Here is an 11,896-nt window from a genome sequence, read left to right as displayed (position 1 = left end):
TCATATTTGCATTGAAAAGGTGGAAAGGTGAGAATGAGGAAGACTTCATTTACTTCCTCATTTTGGGACCCTTCCCCATGAAAGGGACCACTGACCCATTTCAAGGAACAAACTACTCATGCTTAATGACTTTTGAACTAATTACCATACAAATTGGGGAATGGGATGTACCAAAGTTATGAATATGCATTTGTATTTTGGGTATTCAATACCTGTATAGATAAAAGGACTCTGTAATCACCTGTAAATCACAGTGTGTGTTTGGGAGCTATCCCACAATAAACATTCACTTTCTAACTTTAAACTGTTAGAGAGTTTTTGTCCGTCACATTTGGATATCGGTACTAGATCAATATCTGTATTTTTAATAAATCAAGTCCCCAGATCAGCCTTTCTTGTGCCCAGTGCAAAAAGTCTGAGCTCTGCAGTGCTCCATGCCCTGAACACCTTTCATGTTTGATACTCTGAATAAATCCTTGCCCTACAGCAGACTCATTGAGAGAAGTGGGGGAGAGGAGGTAGAATAAGCAGGATAAGTCAAAGCCACAGAAATGCAAAACATATGTAAATCAGGCTATGAGACACCATAATAAGGATGTAATGGAGGTGGGAAGAAAAGGAAATAAGTCCTATTGTTACTTCAGGAGAATAGCCTGTACCAGTCTGAGGTGGCCAATCTGTCACAGACATCTTTTATGAAAAATCCTTTCGTTAGGATTTTTCCTCCTGAGAAACTGAGAGGCCTCAGGAACAAAATGTAAACAATGATTATCTGCTGCTGTGGAATGCAACAGGTGCATCTGGGATTGGCCTCATGTGGTTGTTTCTAATTAATGGCCAATCACAGTCAGCTGGCTCGGACTCTCTGTCCAAGACACAAACCTTTGTTATCATTCTTTACTTAGCCAGCCTTCTGATAAAATCCTTCTTCTATTCTTTTAGTATAGTTTTAATGTAATATATATCATAAAATAATAAATCAAGCCTTCTGAAACATGGAGTCAGATCCTCATCTCTTCCCTCATCCTGGGACCCCTGTGAACACGGTCACACCAACCCACCTTTCTCAGGGCTGTGGGAGGAATTTAAACCCCCTGTAAGCACAGTGTTCATGCAAAGCACTGTGGACACCCTCAGCTCCATGCCTTGGTGAATCCCTGGCTCTGGCCAGCCCAGGGTGACCGTGGTTCATGCCAGGCAGAAGGACAAGGTGATGCTGGGCTGTTTGGTGCCAGCCTGCCTCTCTCCAGGGGCCCAGGGAGCTCCACTGTCACTCACTGCCTGCCCATGAGTGCTTGGCAGGCCAGGCTGGATGCCTCCACCATCTGTGTGAAATCCTTCCAGGCATTTAGATTAAACAGTGAAATGTAGGGCTCCTAATGACCTGACATAATCCATATGGAGTAGCTGCCACAGATAGTGACTATCTTGACACTGATTAATCACTTCTCCTAGTAGTGTATTTGTCCCTGGTTACTTGACACAGTTCTTCCCTAATAGCTTTGGAATAGTTCTGGGGTGTTCATCTGATCCTGGCTTTGGGGAATAGCCCATCTGATGGCAACATTGCCTACCCCAGTGCAAGCTTGGCTGATTTTCGTCAAACCAGCTTGGGCTCTGGCTTTTGGGCTGTTTTTCTGCCCCCTGTGTGCACCATTCTCAGTCCTTCTCTGTGCTGGGAAGCACCTCAGCCATGCTGAGCTCTGCTGGGTGCCACCATTGGCAGAGGGCTGTGCTGTGCAGCATGAACAGACTGTGATTGCACCTCCATGCCCTCCCTGGGATCTCAGAGGCACCACAAACAGCCTGCAGTACAGCTGCTCCTTGCTCTGGAGCTGCAGCTGGAGTCAATCAGACAGAGAGAAGGGGTGCTGGGATTGGCTCTGACACCCCAAAATGAGTGTGCAGTTTCTCAGCCTGGGTGTTGTTCTCTTTTTCAAAGCTGTGAGATCTTCCAGGTCTTCCAGGCTGATCTTCCATCAAGTTGAGTTGTGGTTTCCCCATCCCTGCAAATGTCCAAGGCCAGGTTGGATGGAGCTCAGAGCAAGGCAAGGGTTGGAATAAGATGAACTTTAAGGTCCCTTCCAATCTAAACCAGTCTGTGATTCCATTATTAAACCCACTATGCCTTAAGCTTTAACTTTCATATTTTTTAGATTCTGTACTGCCTCAGTGTGTGACTGACTTCATATAAAGTGTTAGCAAGTTCTCCTCACAGCTTAGTCACACAGAGCAATCCTTTTCCAGCCTGATCACCAAGGACACCATTGCAGCTTCAGGCTCAAGGAGTACAAGCAACAGGGAATTGAGGAGAGCAAACTGGGAGGATGGGACTGCATCACCTGGAGCTGTAATTGGACAATTAACTCCAGTATATAAACTTACAAAATTTAAGTTTATCAAAACTTATAAAAGTGTGAAAACTTATGACCTCCATTTTTTGTTGTAATTTATTTAATTTCCAGCAGAATGGCTGGGAAAATTCAACTTGCTGTTAAATTTGTGCCACATTTCCTGTCGCTCTTCCTTTCCACTCAGGCAGCCTTTCAGACCTGCACAGGTGACTGGCTTGCTGAGTATAAGGACTGCCAGGTGAAGCCCAAGGATTGGTAACTGCCTGCACCCCCTGAGCCTGGGTCCCCCTGCAGAGTGGCCAGTTCTACCCTAATTCACCACAGGGACAGGTGGCCAGCCCACCTGAGAGCAATGCTGGCTCACCTGGAGCATCCTGAGCTTCTCAAGGACCTTTGGAACCTCCTGTGGTGCTCCCCAAGCTCTGTGCTGTGACAGTGCCAGCACCTCAGGAATGCTCCCCCCTCTTTGATCCGTCAGTGTCTCCCCTCTGATCCATAGCACATAACCAAATAATTGTTAGAGATGGTTCTTTCATATAAAATAAGACCTGGTTTTGTTTAATCTTGAAATAATTTGTGTCATGTTTCTCAGCCTGTGTTTGCAGACAGACTTGGGGAGCTGCTTGAGATGACTCCAGAAGCAAACAGAGCCTCTCTCCAGGGTGAAAGCTGCTCATCCACATGTGACACTGGGTAACTGTGACCTTGGAAGCACCCTAGGGACAGTCAATCCTGTTCCCATGGCTCTCACGACATGTTTTGTCCAAGAATTTAGCTAACTTTCCTTTTTGGCTGGAGTTCACAAGCCATTTTCTTTTAAAATAAGGAAGTATAAGATGTTTTGTCAGTCCAGCTACATTGTGGCTGTCTTATGCTCTGTAATACCTTGCTTGAGATCACAGAGGCTGCATATGCACCGTCTGCATTGTGTTACTTATATTATAATAATGTTCAGGAGCACAAAGATGACTCATGCATGTGTTTTTGGAAACACAGATTCTCTGTAACACCTCCTTGCTGAGAGATCTTTAATGATCCCACCAGCAAATTGCCAGAGCAGTGAATCATGTTTGATTTTAGATGTTATTCTTGTCGCTTAAAGGGATTCCAAATCATTCTTTTGGTGTTTGTGAGCAATCACACAGACATTATGGCTTTATCCACGGCTGTGTCTTAATTTAATAAATTTTGTGCTGTTGGACATGAAATTTGGTGTTATTTTGTAGTCTCTTCTTGAACTGAATTGGTAGAGCCCGAAACATCAGAGAGGACAACCCAGTGGACTTGGAAAACTCAATTCGCTGTGAGGGTGAGGTGTCACAAGGAACTTTCCACATTTTATCAGATGATAACTCTAAGCCAAAAAGTTTGGATCCAGACCCAGATAAAAAGCGCCTCCAAGGACAAATCTGAAGAGTTCCAGGGTTTCCATCTGAGACAATTTCTAGCTGTGATGTGAGACAAGGTTATTTCTATTAATGTTTAAGTTTTGCATCATCTGTTATCTCATGCTTTAACTTTTTCACTTTCAACAGCAAATCAATCGTCATAACACTAGCAAAAGCTTGGTTTTGTCATGTGCATGTTACACCAGGATTGTCCTGGTGAAATACATATCTCTGAGAAAGCACTTTGAAGACAAATATCTGCTAACAAATAGTTTTGTCTTGTTCACTAAGACACAAATTTTTTAAAAGTGGATGTCAAAGTTGGAGTTTTCTGAGTCCTATACTGGCATTTACATGAGTATAAGTGTTTGCTGTGTGCCAGCTGAGCAACACGAACTTAACCAGCACTGACTTTCTTTCTGGGTTTGATCTGCTAATTTACATGTTTTCTGCTATGCCCCATCCCTTGCAGTGTGTGTAGGGCTTGTCCTTGAACAAGTGATGATGTGTGCTGTGAAATTGTCCCCTGTGACAGCAGCAGTGCCTCCTTTGAACGCCCTTCAAGCTGCACTTCCCACTTGACCTCGGCGCGTGGCTGTGGGAGGGATTTTTGTGATGCTCCCAAACTCTTCAGCATCTTCAGCAAGTCTCCATTGAAATGGTAATTTCTAGAGCAGTACTTCAGGCTCATCTCAGCTTTAGATAAAAATTAAATGTGGATTGCCTCATTCTGCATATTGAATACTAAGGGATGCACTCATTTGTTCTCTCTGCAGACACACGATGCTCTGCCAATTTCCTTAATCCAGGCACAGAAGCAGTCAGCAATTGTTTCCATTCACTTTTGATTCCATCTATAAAAGGAAATACCTGCAATCACCAGAGGCTTTTCAGAGCAGGGATTTTGTAGAACTTGCCCAATTTCAACAAACTTTTTGTCTGCTGGCTTAATGGGCACTATCTGGCTGCACATCAGGGTGTCGGTTTTAGCTCCCATTGTGCTGCCATGTGTTTTTTATTGCAGAGATCATCAGTTATTTTAGGATTTCCCCATCTCTCCTAGGCTCTCTACTAACCTGTCAAAAAAGTCTAACCCCCACCTCTGAAATATTTTAAACTTTCCTTTATAAGTGGATTGCTCGCTGGGCTGATACCGCATCTCATATTTAATATCAATTTTCACAGACTTTCATGAGTTGTCACACTTTATTCCATCTTCTTCTAGGCCAATATTCCACCCTTGTCTCAAATTTTTGCCACTTCTCTGTCTATATGGTGTTGATAATACTCAGCAACCCTATGGCTGGATCCCCAGTAACATTTCTTAGTTATCTCCAGGAAGACAGGAGGAGATACATGAATGCACGACCATTTATCAGACTAAATGAGGGCAGGGAGCTTTATTAGAAGGCTCAGAGCTGACTTTCATATTGCCCACTGTGAGGTGTTACAAAGCATTTTTTTTTTTTTTCCTGAAACAATAGTCTGCATTGGGAATTCAGCATTGAGATGTTCTGTAGGCAGGCATCAAACAGAGATTAAGGCGTGACCAGGGCAGGGAGCAGCTCTAAGGCCAGCTCAGGGTGTTTGTGCCTCTCCTTTTTGCTGCTTTTGGGAGGGGTAGAGTTTCTGTGACCCCAGCTCTGATCACTCTGTGAATCTCCTTGTGCCTGGCCATATTCCTGCAATAATTGCCATAAAAGTCCAACCAGATGGATAAAAGCTGGGTGTTTGTTCACAGGAGCTTGGCCAGAGATAAACCTGTGCTTACGTGGCTTAAGGAAACCTGTGCCACAGCTGAGCCCTTCTCCAGTGCTTGCCAGGGTGAAGCTGGAGCATGGCAGGAGTGCAGAGGCAAAGAATCACCCTCTCTAACCAGTGCATTTGAATTATGGGATGTGGAGCATGAAACTGGGCTCAGAATTGTATAAAATATTCTGTTGGTTTGGTTTTTTTTTTTTTTTTTTGCCAAATTTGACCTGAGCTAATCAGAGGCAATCAAGTCAAGAGGCGCTGATGAAACCCATATTCCTCTTTCATTTCTAGCCCAAATTATATCTGTCATTACTTCTTAATTTTTTTTCTTGTTGGCATTTTTTTTTTTTAACAATTTCCAGAAGGGTGTGTGGAAACAAGGCAGTGACCAAGTTTCACTTCCCTTCTTGTTCTCAGAGATACGTAGTGAGATAAGCAGGAGTGGTGCAACACAACTCCTCGCGCTGCAGGAGCTTTCTGTCTCCAGCTTTCTCTCTCCATGCTCCTTTCTCCTGCACTCCTGGCCTCCTGAAGATGCCCAAGAGAGGAGCCCTTCCCTTGGGGACACTTCTGGTGCTGCTGCTGCTGGCATTTGTCCCATTCCCACTGTCAGGCTGCCTCCTGGATCCCTGTTTGGAGGTATGTGAGCTCTTAGTGAGCACAAAATCCTTCTGTTTCTCTCCCTTTGCTTGGGAGATTTGTGCCTCAAGCCTCTTAGGAAAGCCCAGTTTTATTTTATTTTTTTTTCCCCAAGGTTTTTATCAAGATGATTGAAGTATTTGAAGTAAATTCTAGTCTCAAAAACATCTGAGAACCAGAACCAGCAGCAAGAACTTTTTATTCTCATTGGTTTTCTGTACCTCTGAGAGTGCTGCAGTGCAGTTATTGTAATAGATTATATTTCCCTTGGAAGGGTTCTAAATTTTGTCTAATTTCTACAAAACAGAGAGTTTTTCCTGGTTTGTGCAGTAGAGTGATTTCACCAAGTACCCGACACAGATTTTGCAAAGTTTTGCTGGCAATTATTTGCTTGCAGAATAACTTTGGTTCAAGCTGCCTTTGGTTCAAATATTTGGTTATGTGCAGGGGAAGAGAGCTGAGAGCTGTTCCTGGGCATGCAGTGCATCCATGAGTGTTTGTCCTGCTGGCTCTCTGTCTGTAACCTCAAGGAATGCTGTCCTGTAATTTTGTCCCAGCTCCAATCAGCAAGAAATGCAGCTCTTCCTGGGGAGTAGAACTGGTTCTATTAGGAGAGACAAAAATGTTTAGGGTATGTATGATTATTTCCTAAAACTCAGGGCATCTCCTTTAGAAATGAACTGCAAGGGGGGTGATTCTGCTCCTGCTTTCCTGGCAGTGACATTTCCTGGCACTTCATGGAGAGCAGATGCTGACCATGATGGGCTCTGCCTCTGTTACAGATCACCCCTAACACAACTTTCAGATGCACTGGACTGAACATCTCTGGAGTTCCTGATGGAGTCCCAAACACCACCCTGAACCTGGACCTCAGTTTCAGCAATCTGAAATCACTGGGCTCAAATTATTTTGCATCAGTCCCTGAGCTGCAGTTTCTGGATCTTTCAAGGTAATGGATTTATTATGTGGATCCTGGTAAATTTTTCTTCACCAGCTGGGTTACAATGGTGCCTTATTTTGGGGTCTGTTGGTCTTGGCTGTTTATTATTTTTTTTCTTGTGACTTTTTCCCTGTGTCTGTCATTTTGCACATCCCCGTGGTGAAGTGATGAGCAGCTTTTAGTCCAGTCACTGAGTGCACACCCTCCATCAGAGCTGGGTCTGTCAGTCTGATCTTGTAGGCTGCAATGTGAGAAGGAGGAGGAAGATGTTTCACTTGTCTGTGAACAAGAAAAATGTCAGACTTTTCACTGTTACAAAAACTCTGAAATGGAACATCTTGGGTGAGCTGTTTTTCTAATCACAGTTTATAAAAAAAAATAACATGAAGGTACATTCATTTTCTAAAAGGCTGTTTTAAAATATCAACATATTCTCTTTTGCCTTCTCCTCACATATCTGGGGGAGGAGATGGGGGAGGCCTATTAGCAAATTTGAATTGATGTATAATTTCCATTGACTTCAGACAACAGTTTCTCCGGGTAAATTGTTTCACTGAGAAATGTCACTCAGCCCCATCACAGCTCTGGCTCCAAATTGGCTGAGTGGCAGAGCACATGTGCTGTGAGGCACTGCCTGCATTATTAAACTAATTCTGCTGGGATTCACTGCACAATGGATTTGGGTCTCAAATTCTGGATCTTCCCACATCAAACACACCTTAGGGGGCCATGATAATTTCCCCCTCTTCCTTTTCTCAGCCTGGGCTCTGCTCCCTCTGAGCCATCACCAGATATCAATTGCTGCCAAGCTGTGAGCTCTGCCACAGCTGCCCTGCTCTGGTGCCACTGGGGCTGCCCAGGTGGGGCTGAGGTGGCACCCAGAGGGCTGGGGATGTGCAAGGTGTGAGGGAATGCTGGCTCTGGTTGGTTCTTCCATCAGTGATGGTCATCACAATGCCACTTTGGCCTAAACTGATGGCTAGGAGTCTTCTTTCCTGTTGCCTGCACAGATTTTTGATCCTCACCATGTCTCCAGGTCTCTTGCTTTGAATTTAAGATTGGAGAGGAGGAGGTGGGAGGAGGTCTCCTGCTGGAGGAGAGTTCCCTTTGCACATCCAGGGATGCTTCTGCCCAGCACAGCAAAGCCAAGCCAGCCCCCAGGGTGAGGCTGAGCCACAGCAGCACTCAGAGAACAAGGAAGGGACATTGTTTCATGCATTTATATTTTCTTTTCATGCCCAACAGGTGCCACATCCATACAATAGAAGACAACTCCTTTATGGATCTCCCTAGCCTTTCCACCTTGGTTTTAACTGCCAACTCCCTCCAGCAGCTGGGGAAAGCAGCTTTCAATGGCTTAACATCTCTGAAAAAACTGGTTCTGGTGGAAACCAACAGGACCTCTCTGTCTGAGCTGCCCATTGGCCACTTGCACACTCTGCAGGAGCTGAATTTAGGCCACAACAGCATTACTTCATTGAAGCTTCCCAAGTATTTCACCAACATGACCTCCCTCAAGCACCTGAGCTTCTTCTCTAACAGGATCACATCTATCTCCAGAGGAGACCTTGATGCCCTGAGGGAAGGGAACAGGCTCAACCTCACTCTGGTGCTTTCCTTGAACAATATAAAATCCATAGAGCCGGGGGCCTTTGCAGGGATCCACCTTGCTCAGCTGGCTCTCAGGTCTGCTTTTGAGAGCTCCATGATGCAAACTGCCCTGCAAGGCCTGGCTGGTTTGCAGGTCAGCAGACTCACAGTTGGGGCGTTCAGTGACCATGACAGAGAGCAGGACTTTGAGAGGGGGCTCTTGGATGGACTGTGCCAGGTGCAGATGGAAGAGTTTGTCCTGATCTGCCTCGGGGACTTTGAGGATGACACAGACACTCTCTTTGACTGCGTGGGCAACGTCTCCTCTATTCGCTTGGTGGACCTGGGACTTGAGCAGATATCACAGGTTCCCGTGGGGTCTAAAGTGAAGCAGCTGGAATGCAAGAAATGTGATTTTGATGATGTGCCTGCCATGAAGCTGTCGCTTTTCAAGGAGCTGAGAGTGCTTCGTATTACCAAGAACAGAAGTCTCAAAACCTTCGAGCAGAAGTTTGAGGGTCTCAGTAACCTGGAGGTCATAGATTTGAGTGAGAATAGACTCACCTTCAGTAGATGCTGTTCCCCTCAGTTTCGAAATTGTTCAAATTTGAAACATTTGAACTTGAGCTTCAATTCTTATATCAGATTGACTGGAGATTTCAATAATGTGGAGAATTTGTTATATTTGGACTTTCAGCACACAACCTTATTTGGTCCTGGCTCCTACCCTGTCTTTCTGTCCCTTCAGAGACTGATTTACCTTGATATTTCCCATACCAAAACCGAAGTTAAATCCCAGTGTACATTTTGTGGCTTGAACTCTTTGCAGGTGCTCAAGATGGCAGGAAACTCCTTTGCAGACAATAAGCTGGCAAACAATTTCAAAAACCTAAGTCACCTCCACACCTTGGATATTTCAAGCTGCAAATTAGAACACGTGGATCAAAGTACTTTTGATGCCCTCTCTGAGCTAAAAGAGTTAAACATCAGCAACAATAAGCTCCTGACTTTTGATCCTGGAGTGTACCAGCCACTCCAAGCCCTCAGAGTCCTGGATTTCAGCAGAAACCAGCTGACTGTTCTGTTGGACTCAGCCAGGGAAATCCTGCCTGACAGCCTGCTCCTGCTGGATATCTCTCAGAACCTGTTTGATTGCTCCTGTGTGTACCTGGACTTTCTGATGTGGATCAAGGAGAATCAGGAGCTGCTGCAGAACGAGGAGCTGATGCTGTGCCACACTCCCTCGTACGTGGCCAACGTGAGCCTGCCAAGCTTTGATCTGTCCTCCTGCCACGTCGATGCAGGCAAAGTTGCCTCCTCGGTGGTTGTGTTGCTCTGTGTTGTGGTGCTCCTCTTGCTGGTTTACAGGTACTACTTCCAGCTCTACTACTTCGTGGTGCTGCTCAGTGGCTGCAAACACTACGCAGAAAGAGGCGACACCTACGACGCCTTTGTCATCCACTCCAGCAAAGACCAGGAATGGGTGACAAAGGAGCTGGTGGAACCCCTGGAAGGAGGAAGACCTCCATTCCACCTGTGTCTGTACTACAGGGACTTCCTGCCAGGGGTGCCCATTGTCACTAATATCATCCAGGAGGGGTTTCTCAGCAGCAGGAATGTCATCGCAGTCATCTCCGCTGAATTCCTGGAGAGCAAGTGGTGCAGCTTTGAGTTTGACATTGCCCAGTCCTGGCAGCTGGTGGAGGGCAAGGCTGGGATCATCATGATTGTGCTGGAAGATGTGAACAAGGACCTGCTGAGGCAGAGGCTGGGGCTCTCCCGGTACCTGAGGAGGAACACCTACCTGGAGTGGAAAGACAACGAGATAAGCAAGCACATCTTCTGGAGGCAGCTGACAGGAGTGCTGATGGAAGGCAAAAATTGGAATCATGAGGAGGCAAAACTCATGTGAAGAGAAAGAAAGGTTCTTCCTGCCCTGTCTGCCATCCTGGCCTGATGGATGGTGTTTTGAAGTTGGTTCTTCCTGTCACTATAGGACACGAAAGAACACCAGCACACACTGCTGTTCTCAAGGTGAAGAAAAAAGGGAAGTTTATTTTCTGACTCCAACATTTATAGTTTTCCAAGAGTGACAGTGGATTGGAGGGTGACAGTGCCACCTCTCCAATGACACTGAACAGACCAACAATCCATCAACTTTCTCCTCCTCCATAAAGGAATGCAAAACAATGAGTTGTTTACAGAAAGTGTGTGAGAAAGTTCACTACAAGAATGTCAGCATCAGAGGAAAATCTTAAAAAACCAGGGTGACACTTCTGTTGCTGTTCAGAGTCAGAGTGGGTGGATGGAGGCTCTGCCACGTCACTACAGAAATTCCTGCCTTGCTGGTCACCTTCTCTCAAGGAATTTTGCAAGTTAAGGAGTGACAAGGGCCAGAAGAGCTGCCTGAGCTCTGTGTTTGGCCATGGCTGTCACCCACAGGTGGCCCAGCAATAGCTCAGGTATGGTGGGTGTAGGAACAGACCAATGCTCTTATGGTCATCTGGCCTCTTCTGAAACTGGATTTGGGTCTTGGGATCATTTACCCAGAGGAACTTCACAGTCTGTTGCTTTGAGTGGACCTCAGAATTTCAAAGGCAGAGTAAAGACAAAGGATTTTCAGCTCTAAAAACTTTGTGAAACAGAAACAAGGTGTGGATGCTGAAAGTCTTGTGCCTGCCTCTGTGGGCACCATGACTTGGGACAAACTCTCCAGGGAGCAATGGGACATCCTACAGCCCCAGCTGGCAGCTGCTCAGGGAACCTGAGTACTTTTGTCATCAGGGAGGGAAGTTTCTGTGGATGGGAAATTTGCCCAACATGTTTCTTTCAGTTTTCTTTAGACCAAGACCAAATATTGAAGCCATCACCTGAAAAACTTACTTATATCCAGATTATATAGCATTTGAGAGGGCATTTTGGAGTTTGCTTGGGGGGATAAGAAATGTATAAACACCTCTAAAGGGAAATATTTCTTTGCTCCCACTGCTTCTCCTCATCCAGTGTTTGTGGATATGCTCTGGTACCGCCCTAAACAAGCAAAATTGAGCCTGAACGAAGTGTTTTGATGTTTACAGCCAGCCAGTTCTAGATTAAGCCTTTTCACTCTCTGGACCAGCCTTAATTGACTGTTGGAAGGTGCTGCAAGAGCCTCCAGGGTTTGAAATGGGGTTCAGATCTGCCTGTCTGTTTCCCCATCTGGAACTGCACTGGGTGGGGGAGTTTTGCTT

At 45.5% G+C, this 11,896-nt stretch overlaps 1 protein-coding gene across 1 annotated transcript; it reads left to right on the top strand.

Annotated features, from left to right (window-relative positions):
- Positions 1-6,981: 6,981 nt before the first annotated feature.
- Positions 6,982-11,447, top strand: TLR4 (toll like receptor 4). The gene is made up of 2 exons (XM_064727682.1): positions 6,982-7,085; positions 8,322-11,447. Exon 2 carries the CDS (start codon positions 8,356-8,358, stop codon positions 10,576-10,578), a length of 2,223 nt encoding a protein of 740 aa, XP_064583752.1. The 5' UTR covers positions 6,982-7,085; positions 8,322-8,355; the 3' UTR covers positions 10,579-11,447.
- The last annotated feature ends 449 nt before the right edge of the window (positions 11,448-11,896 follow it).

Source organism: Zonotrichia leucophrys, chromosome 17 (genome assembly GCF_028769735.1).
Source record: "Zonotrichia leucophrys gambelii isolate GWCS_2022_RI chromosome 17, RI_Zleu_2.0, whole genome shotgun sequence".
Classification (NCBI taxonomy): Eukaryota; Metazoa; Chordata; class Aves; order Passeriformes; family Passerellidae; genus Zonotrichia; species Zonotrichia leucophrys.
The sequence above is the reverse complement of the archived record's forward strand: the minus strand, read 5'-3'. Positions and strand labels throughout refer to the sequence as shown.

Coding starts and splice junctions, on each gene's coding strand:
- TLR4 (XM_064727682.1), top strand. CDS start 8,356: ATGGATCTCCCTAGCCTTTCCACCTTGGTTTTAACTGCCAACTCCCTC.